This window comes from Gobius niger (assembly GCF_951799975.1).
Source record: "Gobius niger genome assembly, chromosome: 17".
NCBI classification, from domain to species: domain Eukaryota; kingdom Metazoa; phylum Chordata; class Actinopteri; order Gobiiformes; family Gobiidae; genus Gobius; species Gobius niger.
The window spans coordinates 7,009,669-7,026,967 of record NC_136868.1 but is presented as its reverse complement, the minus strand read 5'-3'; the positions used below and the strand labels follow the sequence as shown (position 1 = coordinate 7,026,967).

At 40.6% G+C, this 17,299-nt stretch overlaps 1 protein-coding gene across 1 annotated transcript in view; it reads left to right on the top strand.

Moving 5' to 3' along the window:
• Nucleotides 1-17,299, top strand: part of btbd8 (BTB domain containing 8) — a 37,558-nt gene that overhangs the window by 8,310 nt on the left and 11,949 nt on the right. Inside the window, exons 6-15 of the mRNA XM_079574849.1 lie at nt 2,399-2,488; nt 5,057-5,137; nt 5,207-5,303; nt 5,532-5,620; nt 8,139-8,241; nt 10,487-10,669; nt 11,760-11,930; nt 13,150-13,279; nt 14,604-14,665; nt 16,875-17,147. Of these exons, the coding sequence (XP_079430975.1) occupies nt 2,399-2,488; nt 5,057-5,137; nt 5,207-5,303; nt 5,532-5,620; nt 8,139-8,241; nt 10,487-10,669; nt 11,760-11,930; nt 13,150-13,279; nt 14,604-14,665; nt 16,875-17,147 (1,279 nt within the window). The remainder of the gene's footprint in view (nt 1-2,398; nt 2,489-5,056; nt 5,138-5,206; nt 5,304-5,531; nt 5,621-8,138; nt 8,242-10,486; nt 10,670-11,759; nt 11,931-13,149; nt 13,280-14,603; nt 14,666-16,874; nt 17,148-17,299) is intronic.

Genomic DNA, 17,299 nt, shown 5'->3' with positions numbered 1-17,299 from the left:
TATTTTACACTCATTTTACTTACTTAGTTGCCATTATTGGTGTGCCTTGCCTAAGGACACAAGAGAATGTACTTGGGTATAGTGTGAACCCAGACGGCCACTACATAAGTACTCAATATAGCAATTATTTTTCCAGGAAATATTTTTTTGTTGCAGCTATGCCCATTTTTCAAAACCACTTTTAAGTCGCACCAGCTCAAAATATCACCTCCAGCGTGTGCAGAAGCAGTAGACGGTGGTCAGTTTGTCCGGCCGAAGTTTCCATGGAGACACCCCTCCTCGTCTCGAGATGAGCCCGGTCGTCCGCCCCTGCCCGTGCTGCAGTGATGTGTGTGACAGCCTTTTAGAGGAGACTGCTGCACTCACTTTGCTTCAGAGTGCCCTTCCCATGAAATATTCAGACACAACAATCTAATATTAGATCAGGCAGTAATACAGCGTCGTCTGGATTTTATTTGTCAGTGTGGCACCTGTGCAGCTTCCTTTACGTTGCTTCTGTCTCCTGTCTTCTGTCTGAAAGATGATAAAGGTTGACTAAATATAGCTCTACACCTGAGCAGGGCCACGGCTGTACGATCTCCTACAAACATCTTATATTATTGCTTTGACTTCAAACCGTGGCTTGTGCAAATGTATTTCAGAGTTCATAAAACTACTTTATGGCAGTTCTTGTAGTTGTGTTTTCTGGCATGTCTATGGCTATATACAGTATAAACCTCATTACAATATCACGATATCTTATCATGGTATTGATCTCATGGTGTATTATGTCTGTAGTATTTTTTTTGCTAAGCTTACCGTCTGTTATATAATGAAATGACAAATGTTTACACTTTTACCCGTGGAGCCCGAAGTGCAAATTATGCCCTCAGACAAATGTACTGTGGCCCTCAGGCTTCTTGTTGAATTGGCACACATCTCCAGAGATAGTACTTTATACTGCAAGTTTCATAATTCCTCACAATTGAAACCTCAAAAACTCACATTTTATTGTGAGACAGAGCTGGCATTATGGCTCCAAGCCTAAATAAAGATGTGGGGCACAGTTTAAACCTCTCTTAAAGGCACCTGGGTGAAAGTTTTACTGCACTGACCACGGATCTTTGGCCATCCACGCTATATACGGTACTTCGATATGTGGCCCTCGATGTAAAGGTTTCGACATCCCTGGGAATATCACAGGGTCTATAGTACTATAGTATTGCAAGTACTACAGGGCATGAAATTGTATTAGCAATATCATATGAGCACAGTAGGACTGAATGATATTGAAGTAACATGTGATATGCGATACGGCTGTGCAATATTGTGATAATGATATTGTTGCGTAATTTCTCTAAACCATTTGTACATATGTTCCGTTCTAGTTAAAGCTGGGGTACCCCAGAATACATTTATTTTTGACACCTCAGAGTAAGTTGTAAACCCAGCAAAACACAGACCTTATTGTATTGTCCTCGCCTAAAGTTTGGGCCAAAACTAAAGATGTCACTGTTTGAACAGAAAAAAATCAGGTACCCCAGCTTTAAACAAATTGTGTCAAAAGAAGGCTTAAAGAAAGACTACGTCAGGACCAAAACAAGACTAAAACTGAACTAAATTAGTAAATGTTTAAAGGGGCTGGATGCAAGTTGGCCATTTTGTACTCACTACTGCCACCTCAGGCCATATGTGTAACTACACCTTCTGTATTAAGCTCGTGCATGACGGCAATTCGGACCCGAGGTGACACCTTTTTGAGTGACAGTGCAGGATTTTAGAGGCAGTTGTGGTGAACAGGTCTGGACTCATTCTACACATTAGGACATGGCTGGAACATGTAGGCAGAGGAAAATACATAATTTTAGCATTTTTCAACTCACTATAGTCCCTTTAACTAAACTTTTACACATGTGTAAATTCAATGCATTGTTTGTTTTTGGCTGAGTTTGCAAAGAAAAGGTGTCGATCTGAGTCAGTATTGATGTTGCGATGTATTGCAGCTTCTTGCGATATGGATATTGCATCACCTGATATCGCGATGCAGTATTTTTCACGATATATTGTGCAGCCCATCTTTTATATTGTGAAAAGATAAAGCTATACTTTAAAATACAAGAAACATCCTATCCTTGTTTGCTTTGTCATTAACAATCCCAAATTTTGTTATTTCTGCCCGTTGATGAGGAAATAATTCACACAGATTGCAGCCAAGGCTATAATTAATTCCGCTCCGATGACACTGACACTACTTTTTGTTAGACTCTGCAAATAAACACACTCTCCAGACACCTCTGAACAAACCGTTTTATTTTAGCCGTGCCTTTTGTCACATCTGAGCCCCTGCCACTTCACGTTGGCCGAGCAGGCGACAGGGGTGTGGGTTCTCTTCTTTACTGTTTGCGTGTGTGTGTTGCAGGGCGGTGCTGTGCGCTCGGTCCCAGTACTTCAGAGCCATGCTGAGCGGGAGCTGGATGGAGAGCTCTAGACAGTGCATCACTCTGCAGGGGTAAGAGCGGAGCGATGGAGCACATGGGTCGATAATACAACTCTGAGACTAATATCTGTTTGCTTTTCATTTCCCCCGAACAAATCCAGCAGAATCAGTGCATGTTCAGTATTAATTATTCATAACCGTTAAACAGAGGTGACTTTGGACTGGCCACAGTTTGACTCATAATTATAAAAGGCCATTGGCTTTGAAATGTCAGAATATGTTAACATTAATATAACATTTTTTTGGGCAAAGGTAAAAAAAAAGGCATTTATGAACCACTTGCTGATGTAACAAAGTCTCAGCCATGAAAGAGCTTGGATTAAATACATTTTGAGATTTTTGATACACCCACATATAATAAATATTTTTCATGCAATTAATTGAATTCAATTTTGTGCAGCCCCTGACACTCGTGTAAAATCAAACTTTTTAAAAACGTGTGAGTCATTTGATGATTAAGGTAAAAGGGAACAGCTTGATTCATTTCAAACAAAAGAAAGCGGAACACACTAACCTTGAAGTGAAAGACTATCAAACAAACGAGACATTTCGGCTCTCGGCTTTCATCAAGAACGCTATTCAAGTAATGAATATTTAAGTCTGTACAAGCAGCAATGGTTCAATATAAAAGTCCCACTGTACATTCTTGCTACAACTAATAGAAAAAGTATCAGAACCATAATTTTGAAGTGGAAATATCCTGCATAACTGTGGCTTGTAAAGTGCTTTGATGATTGATATTTTATGTTTTAAATGCATGTTAAACTCTCCACTAGCAGCAGGGGAATAATCCATAATAAAAAGAAACTGCAAGCCACTATTTTTTGCTAATGGCAGGCTAACAAATTGATGACGCAATAATAGACAGTTGGAGTGCAGAAGTGATAGCACAAGTGACAAAATACTACTCCAGTATTAACTACACATAGTCTCACCTTATATCCACATGCAGTATTTCTAAGTAAACCCATAGCTCTCCCTTTTTCAGCCGCATCAGTCAAGAGAAACCTATATATCCCCTGTGACTCCAAGATGTAGCTCTGTCTTCAGCGTTACTGATGTGAGGCTAACGGGGGAGGACGCTCCTGTCAGAAATATGAACAGCGTGCGCTAGTGCGAGCTGGAAACCTGTGAAGTGGCCCCCAGGCAGCAGCCACAGAAAGAGAGGGCTGTGTGATGTACATTTGGATGAGAAAGTTATGAATAAAAAGTAGAAATGTATAGACCTTCACTGACTTTAAATTATTCAGAATGAGTCACTCAGACTTTTAGAGACGTCAGTGGCAGCAGGGGTTGAACTTTCTTTAAATGTGTCCTAAACTTGTGGCTCCAGGGAATTATATACTCGGTGTATCAAAAACTTCACGGCAGCTTCATAGTGGTTTGTCAGTAATGCTGCTTGTGACCTTGCTGATATAACTGTTTCCGTGGTCATTGAATGAATAATGTCAAAATTAAGGCTTAAGGGATCTGTATCATGCTATTTTAGCCATTCCAAAGTAAACTATAGGCATTTATGTGATATATTGTACCTCTACCACTATGGAGTACTATTTTTTGTGAGAAATATAAGAATTTTCTAGAGCTATTTTGCAAACCCGGAAGACAAGACACTTCGATTCAGTTAACTCCGCCCCCTCTCTCCGCCCATGCAACATTAGCCGTAGTAGAAATATAAATATCACAGCAATCAGCGAAGTTACTTCACAATTTAGTAATTAGGGGTTGAGATTTGCAACACAGCGTCATATTAAAGCTAACATGCATTTTGATTGACTCCCCGCTCTGGTCCATCAGGTGTTTACATTATGGGGCTCGCGTTGGTTATAAAAGTTAATCCACTTTGATTCTGGGCAAGGTTCACAAAGCATCCATCAAGTGATGGTCACAGACACTATGTTGGCTGATAGTCATTATCTTTAGGTAAGAAAAAAGAAAAGGTGTCCAGAGTAGGTTAGAAAGAGCTCCTTCTTCACTACTTTCAGTGCTTCTCCACAGGGAGACGCAGGTACGTGTCGGGCACTTACTTTTTTTTTTTTTTTCTGACAATATAAATAATGACAAAGCTCTTTCTATAAATTAAAATCAGGCCGTAGCATTACAGACATCGGGCACTTCTGGTTTGACACTATGACGTAAAAAAGGTCACAAAAGTGTCACAAGTCAGTCGTTTTCCAGGAGAGGCGGAGCAGCTGCTCAGAGAGCAGGATTCAGGAGGATTGCTTAGCGTGAATGAAGCCAAAAAACACTCTGGGGGTGTTTTTGATAAGGAAATAGCTAAACAACATGGTTAAAAGCTCCAAAAAGTCGATTTTGCATGATATAGGACCTTTAAAAGTCATTAAAAAGCATTCAACTGTAACTGGCATTAAATCAAAACTTGTTCGAAAAAATAAAATCCTTAGAGGCAGAATCGACAAAAAAGACATTGCAATTATTTTTACTGACATTCGTCAAAGAGACAAAAAAAAGGTCTAATCTATACAGGCTTTTCTGAATCACTGGGTCTCTCTTGTTTTGTGTTTTGGTACCAGCTGAAGTACATTGTGTATTTGACATGTACTCGTTTGTCTTTACAAGTCTGGGGCCTGAGGAGATGGAAATACTGCTGCAGTTCATGTACGGAGCTATTGTGGACTTGCCTTCAGGAGCCAGTGCCAGGTATTGGGACATATCTAAAACAAGGTTTCTGATACACATTGAACCCTCTGTCGTGCGCTCTATCTACAGTCAGGTGGTACTGGCGGCCGACATGTTGGGTTTGGACGGGCTCAAAGACGTGGTGGAGATGGTTCTGATCAGAGACTACTGTCGCTTCTTCCCCAAGGTCATTCTAACTACACTTTTCTTCCATTAAACAGTATCCAATGACTTTTCCTCTTTACAGCTGGTCGACGCACAGCGAACATGCAATTTCTCTGTAATAGATTGTTGTTTCCTGCTATTGATTGCATCTTTTCTTCGCCGTACATCTTGTGATCTGTATATTACAAATACCCACAGGAAACGGTGACTGGCTTGTATCATAAACACTGTTCTTGTGTTTCTCATGTAGCCGAGCGATGGGGTCCAGAAGGGGGTCCTGGAGTGCCTGTGCCTCACTCATGCCTTAGGCCTTCACAACCTTAACCTGCAGTGTAAGAGGTAAGAGTCCACGGAATAAAGTGGCAACCAAAATCACAATGCTCATCTTCACTGACAGCTTATGCCAATGATAGGCTTTAGAACCGTGGTTGAAAACAGTGAGTCTGAGGAGAGATGCACTTTAATCGGCACATGGAGAGCAAAGCTTTTCAGCACAGCAGGAAGAGAGAGAGACGTACCTTGATTATGTAAAGTTGATCCATTTGCCTCGTCATAGTAAAAATCCAAATGTCCTGTAAATGTGTATTCATTTAAAATAAGTCCTTTGTTTGTTAAAAAAGAGGAATGAAAGAGAAACTAGTTTGGTTCAAAGTTGGCCATCTTCACATCACACCTGCTCCACCTCAGGAAGCGTGAAGGGCTGCTCCGAGGCCACCTGTTTCAGACAGTCTCTGAGCGGGTGTTAAGTTCAGCCCAAAGTGCAGCAGTTGGATTCACACTGCCCCAAAACCGCCGCTCTCGAGTCGAGAACCCCTTTAGGTTTACTTACCCAGACCCAATGAAAATCCCCCCCCCCTTGTTCTTTTCTTTCTTAGCAGAAAGAAAATCTGAAATGATTTCCATTAAGGATTGCTCGTCTCTTCCTGCTTGTCTGTTTTCTGCTTCATTGCATCCCTAAACGTAGGCAATGCACATATCTGGACACATTCTGTCAGTGTATCCGGGGGTACCACCACCATGTGTGGAGTGAATGAAGCACAAAATCCCTACATTGTGTGAAGCGCTTTGGGTTGAAAAGTGTCATACAAATAAGCTTCAATTCCATAAACATTTGTAATGTGTAACAGGAAGCTCATTAAAGACCGGTTTATGGCCTGTATCTTCACTGTAACTCAGACTCTGAAGTTCTTTGGGAGAATATTAGATGTTTCTGTTTGTCTTGTCGAGGCGGCTATTCGGCATAAATTATCATCTTGTTAGTGGTTTGTGTTGTCCTACTTACATTTTTTGTTATTTTTTAGCATATCCCCATCTGTTTGTTTGAATAGAGGTATTCAGTTTTAGAATGACAATTGATTGGTCGAAATCTTCATGAATTATTCTATTTTTGTCCTTTATTCTACCTTTGTTCTAGTTTGAAATGGACTTTTACAATTTGAAAGCTTAAAATGTTCTTTTTAGGCTTCTTTAGGCGTGGACGTGGTTAAGTTTTGTAACAATTGGTGGTAGGGCTGAAAGATATATCGATATAGAGATATGAACATTCAAGATATCAATATCGCAAAGAAAAATATATCGTTATCGTATTTATATTGAGATATGAACATTGAAAATATTAAAATCGAAAAAGCAAGATATAAACGATATAGATTTTCATCAATAAAACCGCACTCTTTTGTATTATGATTTTATTTTTCTGAAAAATACTTTGTTTTCACCTAACCCATAGTTACCGTATCGTATCGATATCGAGATATCTGGCATGAATATCGAGATATGAAATTTTGTCCATATCCTTCAGCCCTAACTGGTGGTGAGCTGAATCACGTTGCAAAATTATCTTCTTTTTTTGTTTTTTTAAAGCTTTTAACGATGTTATAACGTGCCCTCATTTTTAGTAATCTGGTTCACTTTGGTAATTTATTCCTCATCTGTATGTCCTGGATTTTATCGCACTAAAATTAATCACAAAATCACCAAACCCATTCTAAGCCTTTCTGCGCTCACTGTGTTCATCACAGCGCCATCAATTCACTATCATGCAGTTCAGGAAAGCTGTTGTTGTCACTGTTTAGGGTTTAACAATGTGTCCTTCCCACTACTGCTTGCTGAGGGCGCCCCATAGATACAGACGGCATCTCGTCATAGAAGAGGGGGAAAATAGAATCTTTAGAGAAACACAATTTTTCACTCTTTTAAGCCATTTTCTGGTGGAATGTGAACTTATTTATCACATAAATAAAGTCAAGGGCAAATTGGGCCCATATGGATATTTTCTCACAGCAGATTGTTCAGTAGAAGTGAAAAAACCGTTAGCATTAGCCCGATGCTAATATGTAGCATTATGTTAGCATTCTCCGTTATTTATGTATTTATGGGCTGTTGAACCACTTTGCTCCTCTCCATGTCTTTGTGTCTTTCTTTAGTAGAAACTATGTTCACAATTCAGCATTTGTTACAGTAGTTTTTGATTCCAGAGATGCCGTCTGTATCTATGTCAATTTGAAACCCCAACCAGCCCAGTCTCGCATTCCTCTCTGTCTTTTCTTTACATATACATTCTTTATTGCTGAGGTACCCAAAAGCAGGTTTCTCAGCCTCAGTTATGCAGGATGTCCACCTCTAATGCTTGTGCTCAGTGTTCACAATAACTAGCTCTTTGGTACAGTCGTTTTCCCAATGACTTCCTGATCCAATATTGTCATTATAGCATGCAATGGGTCGACAATGATTGCTCCAAATTTAGGTCAGGGAAATTGGGCATTTATCTGACAGCTCCGGATGTAGCCCTGCTGTGCTGCTGTTTACAAAGATGTTTCTAGTTCACAGACACCGAAAGACGCAAATCTATTTTCAGGTGGATCACGGAGCATTTTGTGAAGTCGTGGTCCGAGCGAAACTTCTCCCTCTTATCCCCGGAGCTTCAGAGAGTCTGCTTTACTGCTGTTGTCGAAACTATGGTGAGTGATCTCTCGCCGTCTTTCTCTCTCCTCCCTCCCTTTTACAATTGCAGAAATATCCTCAACTCATCCTCAAGCGATTTGTCCACACAGGAAGCAAATTTGAATGTGATCTAATTAAGGCTCACTTTATTCAATTCTCAGTTATTAAAGACAAGCTAATTTAGGATCATGAGCCAGCAGACAGATGGGGAGGGAACCGGGGGCAGAGTTGATAACGGAGTCTGTCTTTCTTCAGCGCCAAGGAAAGTGGAGCATTGTGTTCTGAAAAACACTTGCCTCGTACAGACTTGGCAAAACACTCGCCTCCGTCTGCCAGGAAAACAATTTGGAACATCCACGTGGTGATCAATAGAAATAACCTTGATTTCATTTCACATTTCACTGTCTGTGTATTACATGCATTGCTTTTTGCAAGGAATAAGAGCCATTTCTACAAGCTTTTAAAGGTGCATTACGCAAATCTTTATATGGAAAAAGAAAGTGGATATTTGTGTGTGTTTGACCTTGTAGTGACCCAGCGGCTGTATGTGTGGTCAGCATGGTGCCTTTACTTTCCATCACAGTGGTCTCTAGGACGCTCCAGGATCAATTGTTTGTAAGGTTTTCACTGCTGATGGAGCCTCTCACCAGAAAACCTACAAAACAGTTGGTAACACTTTACATTACGGGCCGGTAAGTCCTTGGTACTTACAGTGGTAATTACAGTGGTACTTATGGTGGCATTTACACTGGGTATTCTAGGTGCTTATTGTGGTACTTAAAGGATACTATAGTGAGAATTACAAGTTATGTACTTCTAGATACAGTGGTAACTCTTAGTAATGAAGGTTGTACTTCTTGTTTTCCCTAATGCTGTTTTATGTTGTTTTATAGTCACACAATCCTAGAAATTACTTCTGTATGTAGAAGTACCACATTTACTACCTATGAATTGCTGCTGTAGTATCCTTGAATTACCAATAAGTACCATAGATGTATCACTGTAACTACTAGAATCTATCACTTAAAATACCAAAGTAAATAGAAGTACTTCATTACTAAGAGTTACCACTGTATCTCTTAGTAATGAGAGATACAATGGTAACTCTGTCTCCCTAACCCCTTACCCCAATTACTAGTAATTATGACTTTTAGTACTACAATAATAACCTAGAATTACCACTGTAAATACTAGTACTTACCACTGTAAGTACCACTGTAAGTACCACTGTAAGTACCACAATAAGTACCAAGAAGTGCCACTGTAATTACCACTATAAGTACCACGGACTTACCGGCCCGTAATGTAAAGTGTTATCAAACAGTTTATCCTGGAGTGTTGTAGAGACCACCATGCTGACCACTCATACAGCCGCGGGGTCACTACAAGGTAAAACATTGTAAATATGAAATATCAAAAGTTGCATAAAGCGCCTTTTAATAGAGTTTTACTAAATGTATGTAATTCAACGCTTCCTAGAACTCCACATTGTTGTTTGTTTGTTGTCTTCATGTGATGTAAATGTAGCATTTGCCTGATTTCAAATTGTTACATACGGTTAATAGTCCTGAGTTAGTTAAAGGAATAGGCCACCGTTTTCACATACTGAGATATGTTCTTACCTTAGCTTTGACAAGTTCTTTAGGATCTGTCTGGTCTTCACCCGTGCCTTCAGTCACGTAAACACAGCGCAGACGGTGTTAGCATTTAGCCTCTCCCTCTCTCCTCTATAGCTCCAAAACAGGTCAAGATAGAAGCTACCAAGCTCTTTCACGTTTTCCCTATTTAAATATGGTTACGTTCGAAATCCGCGGTGTAATCTTCACTTTACCGTGCAGTAATCTTCACTTTACTGTGCAGATGCCAAATTACTCCTGGTATTATTACGCCTTACAATATAGTCCCCCCTTTTATCCGCTTAGAAATTCCACATTGTTTGATTTTGTGTAATTATGCTTTGTAGTTAATAATTTAACATGAATACATTATACAAAGAAACATTCTTCAGTTTGTTTTTATCTGTGATTTAAAAGAAACCATTGTGTCGGTCGACCTGATCTCCTGAGGCAGGGAGATCCTGAGCTTTGCGTTCTGACAGAAAACGTCCTGTCTGTCCTTAAGAGCACGAGCCACAGCCAGGAGCAGATAGAAGCTGTTTAACATTTCTTCAGTGGACCAGTAGCCAGTGTAGAGAGGCTTGAATAGGATGAATATATTGGTATTTTAAGTCTTGCAGATAAATTTTGGACCTTTTCCCATCAGACGGTGCAGAGCGCAGTGACGCTGCTGTGTGGGACGGAGCAGCTGATCAGGAGTTTGCCCGAAGTGAAGTGGGCTCAGCAGGTCAAGACTCTGGTCACTGAGCTCCAGGACGAGAACCTCAAGTACATCGTCCAACACCTGCCCAAAGTCATCCGCACTCAGGCCTTTCAGGATCTGCGCAGGGTAGGACTTCTAAACACTCAAGCGACATTCTTGTGCCTTGGATATACATAAACTATCCATGGAGTTGTTTTTTAGCAGTAAATGTACGCAAATGAAGTCTCAGTTGTACTTTACAGCACAGTAATAATAGGACAGTAACAGGAAAGATAGGAATAAAATCAATTTTGCAGCCCTGGTTTCATAATATTATCAATACTGACCATATTTCTTGTTAATTTAAAAAATTTTATGACTCATATGACTATAATGTTAAGTAGAATGACTGGTCCGTCTCCTGAGTAATTACTATGTTGTTACATTGTGACATTTAAGTGCATATTAGGGACAGAATTGTTACAAAATGCGCTAGCTAGACAATAAAGCAGTGTTCATTTTGACAACATATTTTAATTTAGTTTTAGTCTTAGTCTTTTGACTAAAATGTAATGTAATTTTAGTCGAGATTTAGTCAAAAAAAATCTTTTCAATTTTAGTCTAGTTTTAGTCGACTAAAATTGCATGTCAATTTAGTCGACTAAATTTAAGACTAATTGAGTCAATTTTGCATTTATAATATTCATTATAATCATATTTAATCTTGTTCCTCTGCTTCATGGAGCTGCTCCACATGAATAAAGCTCAGACCTGTTCATTTGGCAGTGAATTTAAATGATCTGAGGCTCTTTCAGACGCTCAATAGAAGTTTGGATGATTTTAGTCTCTCCTTTTCATTTTTGTTTAGTCTTATTTTAGTCGACTAAAATATCTGGACATTTTAGTCATAGTTTTAGTCTCATGAAAAACTTTAAATTTAGTTTTAGTCCAATTTTAGTCGTCAAAAATATCACTTTGACTAAAATTAAGACTAAATATTTTAGTCGACGAAATTAACACTGTAATAAAGGTTATAGAATTTGAATGAGTGAATCCAACAGTGCTACTTCGCTACTTAACCAGCGTGAACTAATTCAGCATTTTTATCGGGGATCAACATCACCCAAACTAGTTCTGGAAAAAAAAGGGTCAATCCTTATTAGAAAAGCGCTTCCACTTGGATTGCATGAGTGGTTTTGTTTGAGGCTGTTGTTGTAGCTGTCGTGTCCCGTTACAGAGAGAGGAGTTCACCACGGAGCCCATGTTGTTGAGGAAGCTGTGCTCGGCCATTAAGGACGGCGTCACAGTGGACAACAGCTGCGAGCTCTTCTCCGCCGTGCACTGGCTCTGCGGTGACGCAGTGGACGAGGACCCTGCCCCGCTCCAGACCCGACCCAGACAACAAGAGGTGAAATCACATGGGCCCAGAACTGGTCCCTTGGCGAGTCTTGGCTTTGTTTTGGTCCTGGCTGAGCGTTGATTTTGTCTTGGTTTAGTTTTTTCTTAAGTTGTGGTTTTAACCGTGGCTTTGTCCTAGTGTTTGCCCATCGATTTTAAACGGAAGCAGCAAGAGATGAAATTTTCTGTTTGTATCGTTGCACTAATGGCGGTCATTCTTGCAAGTTTTACCCTGGGTCAATTACTGCAAAAATGAGGTTTGAACCAGACATATTTTCAAATTACAAAACGTAAAATGAGGCCACCAAAATAAGGTTTTTAAGTCTATTTTTAGGCTCCATATGCATGACATGTCCACATTAATTGTCATAAAAACTCAAGTATTTCACTTTTAGCTTGCTTTTTTGGATTGTTCCCAGTGTTGTCTTTTTCTTCCACTATTGGTTACTCATAAACACAAGAGCATCAAGACGTGCATGTGACATAGTGACTTAGCTGCAATAATTCAGCCCTTCTTTGACCCATCACTGTAAGAGCATTTTTTTTACACATTCAGCATTTACCGCCGTGTTACTTGAATGTTAAATTTCCTACATGCCATCAAATTTCCATATTTGCATCCCGTGTATCTACTTTTATGCAATCGGGTTTCAATTATCGCTTGATCAGGGAAGCCAACTACTTTAGGTGCTTTCATTGTGTTGAACGACTTGAGTAGGTGCACATATTTTTTGTATTTTGGAACAAGATTAGGCCTTGCTGAAAGGAGAAAGTGACCCGGCTGGTTAAGTCCGGTACAGTATGGCACTATGGATTAGAGCGAGACAGACAGTGACGCGCTCCAGCCGCTGCTAATCTCCGATCTGTGCACAGTCATCCAGCAGTGAGAGGACATTCTACCACCCTCTTAACCCCTTTTTGTTTCAATGCTACTTTTTTTTTTCTTCATCTCTGCATGTATACCAGTAAACGGCAATCGGGCGGTGAAATCAGTGATTTTTCTCCGGGGAGCTCGAGTCGATCCGCGGTTAGACTTAAAAGGGGTGAGAGGAGGGGAGGGATGGGTATTTTGTTGCCATGGTGAAAGGTTCCTGAAGCAGCTGCTGATTCGTTGAGCTGTAGCGCACCCCTTTCCATTCTTCTCCTCTGCCCCTTCCTTCCCTCCCTCCCTCCCTTTTCCTCTCTCCTCTCTCTCCTCTCTCTCACTGTCCTGTGTGTGTTACCGAAAGCCATTCAAGCAGGAGATTTGCAGCCTACACGATCGACTCTGGACGTTCCTCCTGCAGACCTTTTACGCCGTTCGCCACACTCAAGGATGGGAGAGCTTATCGCCGCGGCACAGAGAAAGGATTTTAGCAGGTAAGGAGCTGCTCATCTCTTTTACCGATCAGCGTTTTTCTTCCATCCCTCGCCCCGCTCACACCAGTACAAATCGTGCGTGGCTTGCATATTCTCACCCTCCTACTAACCAGCGTAGCGATGCGGCTTTGCGTGCTTCGGATCCATTACCGCGCGTGCTTGCAAGTCGCTTTCGCCGAGTAGCTGAGGCGATCCCGAGTCGTACCCCTGTCATGATTTTCCTCCGGATCCCCAGGTCGACAGCTGCACAGATGCGGGTGCGCTCAGACATACCAAACGCACAGCAGCGCCATGCTTGTTTTTAAAGGGCGGGAGTCGAGCCTCGTCTTTGTGACTGCAGGTGATTTATGGCCTCGATGAGTGCAAGTAGCCTGTTGTCTTTTCTCCCGCGATCTAACCTAACAATGTGTTGCAATGTAGCGCGTGAATAATTGATGAGGCTGTCAGCGCCGCTCTGCCCTTACCTGGCATTAGTTGTTGTCTTATGTAGATCGTGGCGTGCAAAGCTCTCACGCCTGGATGATGCTGGTTTGAGGACTGCAATCGCTGTTCAATACTTCCATCTGATCTGTTTGTTTTTGTGGCGAAAACGTAAACATATAAAGTTAGACTTAGCCATTTTCTAATTGTCTTTCTTACAAATTAGGGCTGCACAATATGACACAGTATTTCGCTAAATCACAATGTTTTCTAAATATCTGCCTAACAGCCACATGGAAAATCTGAAAAAGATCAGTTTTAGTCATGATTTTTCTAATTTAGATCAATTTTGTCCTTGTTTCAGCCGTAATATATGTCTTTCAACCTCTTACCCCCAACTTTAACCAAGCACATTTTCTCCAGTTCGGCTTCATCCAAATCTAAATGCTTCAATATAAAATAGCAACAAAAAACAGACGAAAACATGACAAAAATGCTTCAAAAATTTGACAAAAGTTACCATCACATTTGTAGGTCTTAGCTTTCAAATGAGGTTCTCCAGCTGAGAAGCTTTTAGGTTTGGGTAAAGCCAAACTTGAGAAAATGCAGGGTGGGTTAGAGATTAAAGTCTAATTTTGGCACTGACTGATGAAAATTGCTCAGACATTTTCTTTTAATGAAATATACACTGTTAAAATGGTTTTGTAATTGATCTCCGTTATGTTCGTGATATGAAAAACAATTGTCGCTTTTTGTATTTCCCAACGTATCACTGGCTCCACGATCTAATATAAACTTTCACACACTGTATATGTTTGGACTAATCACTGTAATTACGTTTCTCTATAAAGGAGTGTGCTATTTTTGGGTAATGGTTCTTTTTTTTTCCCCTCTTGTCTCACAGATGCAATTGATACAGGGGACAATAGGAAACTTGGGAAGAAGCCAGTGTTTTCTAGCTCACAGGTAAAACAACGGCTACACATTTTTTTTGATAAGAACCAACGGATGCACAACACAACAACACAATAAGAAAATAATTGTATTTAAAGCCGTCACTGAATTGCCCGCCTTGACCTTCTCTGTCCAGGCAATTATTTCAGTTCATTAGTCAATTTATGAATCTAAATAAGGTTAAAGGCTGAATCGTATAATAAAGGTCTCTCACACTATGTCCACTTGGCTGTTGTGAAAACTGTTAGAAATATATATATAAACCAGCCAAAAAACACCTCTCGTTTAGGCTTAGAAGTCCAGTAATTAAAGTATCATGTTTGAGATTTCCCTTTTAGGGCAAATGGCAGACACCACTGTTCAAGCTCCTACTCCTGATCCTACTCCGATTAGAATAGATTATAACTGTATTCATACAAGTGGTATAAATAAATACCATTTAAATTTCATGCTCTACCTCAGGCATACATTTGCACAGCTGTGTATCATGTACTGAGGCAAACGGGCGGATAGTTTGCATAGTTTTAGCAAATCCCTGAGCGATCTCTGCGAACATCAGCCGCCATATGTCCTAAAACCCCACCCCCACGGCGTGACTCAGTGTGGTACAGTCACGGAAAGAACAGCTGGATGTACAGGCAGCATACATGCATACATAAGCCGGAGTGGAGCGATCGTGAAGGGATTTGACACAAGAGGCGCGCGTTGATTGGATGGATGAAGAGAGGGCACTTGGACGGCGGTTTAGTTTGTTCAGGTCGTGTTTTTCTGCAGTAATTTATGTGGAGTGGCTGAGTCATTCGGAAGCGAGGAGTGCTGCCTGAAATAGTGTAGTACTTTTTAAATTACTTTCTTTTTATTAAGTTGCGGCCTGATGTCAAAATCATGTATGACGCTTTTCAGTTGACCTGACTAGGCCTGGGTACCGTTACACTATGCCACTGTGGTATAGGAAAATAAGTTTAGGTGCTACATATATCGGAAAAAATAGAAATATCAAAAGTAGATACCGCAATATCTTTAGAGACAAAGTTTTCATGCCTGTTGGTTCAGGAACAGCGTTAAAGGAAGTGACTTGGTTGTTTGACCATTGTCTTTTATGGAATAAATGAATATCATTGTTCTGTTTTCTGGTTCTAGATGACAAATATTTTAGTATATTTTAGTTTTTACTGGTATTGATATAGAAAAAAACAACATATCATCAAAGTACTGGTATAAAAACAAAATATATATATATAACGGTACCAGCCCTAGACCTGACTATATCTTTACTGGGAGCGGGGTCGTCTCCAGCTGGTCTCCATTGATATGTTGACTCTAAGCAGCTAAATATGACATTTAAATAGGTTATGTCCTCATCCAAATCCATTCTTTGATTTCCCGCTGCAAAAATAGCATTCTGTGTCTCGCTGTTTTTTTAGGAGCAGGTTTTGTATTGCTGGCAACAGTATAATTCAAAATGTTAAGAAGTGTTCCTTTAAATGAGCATTACACATTTTTAAAAATAACCATATGAAATGAAAATACTACATTTACTCACATTTCTCCGTAACATAAGTGTGCAGACCAATTCCATTGCTCTCTGTGACAGTGGTGTTGTTTTAAAGTGGAGCTAAACACTGCACCAACATTTTTCTGCTGCTAAACTATGTATATAAGTATTTAAGTTCTAAGAGGGTCATTTACTAAGCATTTGCTCATGCGCAAAAAGAGAACCTCTTCCAAAAGTGGAGCAGCAGCGCGGTCATTCATGCATTTTTTACTCATGCGGTATTTTCCTATTTACATATTTGATTTGTGGCCCCATTACTGTAATAAACATAATTTCAAATGTTAAATCAGGTGTAGCACACACACAAAACAGGATACATTATTGTTTTCAGCTTGCACTCGCTATTGAGGCGGCGGTGGTAGAGCGGGTCGTCTCGTGATCGGAAGGTTCGAATCTGCACCTTCTATATTAAGCTGGTGCGTGACGGCACTTCGGACCCGAATTAACACCTTTTTGAGTGACAGTGCAGGATTTTAGAGGCAGTTGTGGTGAATAAGTCTGGGCTCATTCTACACATTAGGACATTGTTGGAACATGTAGGGGGATGAAAAAAACTCTGTATAGTCTCTTTAAATGTCCACTCATATTTGGCTGACCTAAGCTCCTCAGGCAGATGATTCACTCTCGTCCAGTGCGTGACTAATAATTGTGTCTTTGTCCCAACAGCCCCGGGCGGTAAAATGCCCTTCCCCTGCCCCTGAGAGTCCTTCTATCAACAGGACACAAAGTAAACAAGTGTCCAACATCGCCAAAGCCTCCTCCTCCTCCTCCCAAAACTCTGCTTCGGCCATGAAATCCGACGCGCTCGGGACGGCCCCCAAACCGGGCGACGGTCCTAAAGCCAAGGGCATGAAGAAACCCGGAGATCGCGCCACGGCAACCAAAACAAAAACAGGTGCCACTCCGGTCGTCAACGGGACGAGCGCCAGACGAGACGTGGTGAGTGTCGGGAATCAGGTTCATCAGTCTGACGAGGCAGCAGCAGGATTAAAAATGAAAAAGGTCACATTAGGTTTGGATAGAATGTGAAGAACAGTATCCAAAAGGGAAATCCATAAATGTTGGTTTAGACAAGATACACGTACAAGACA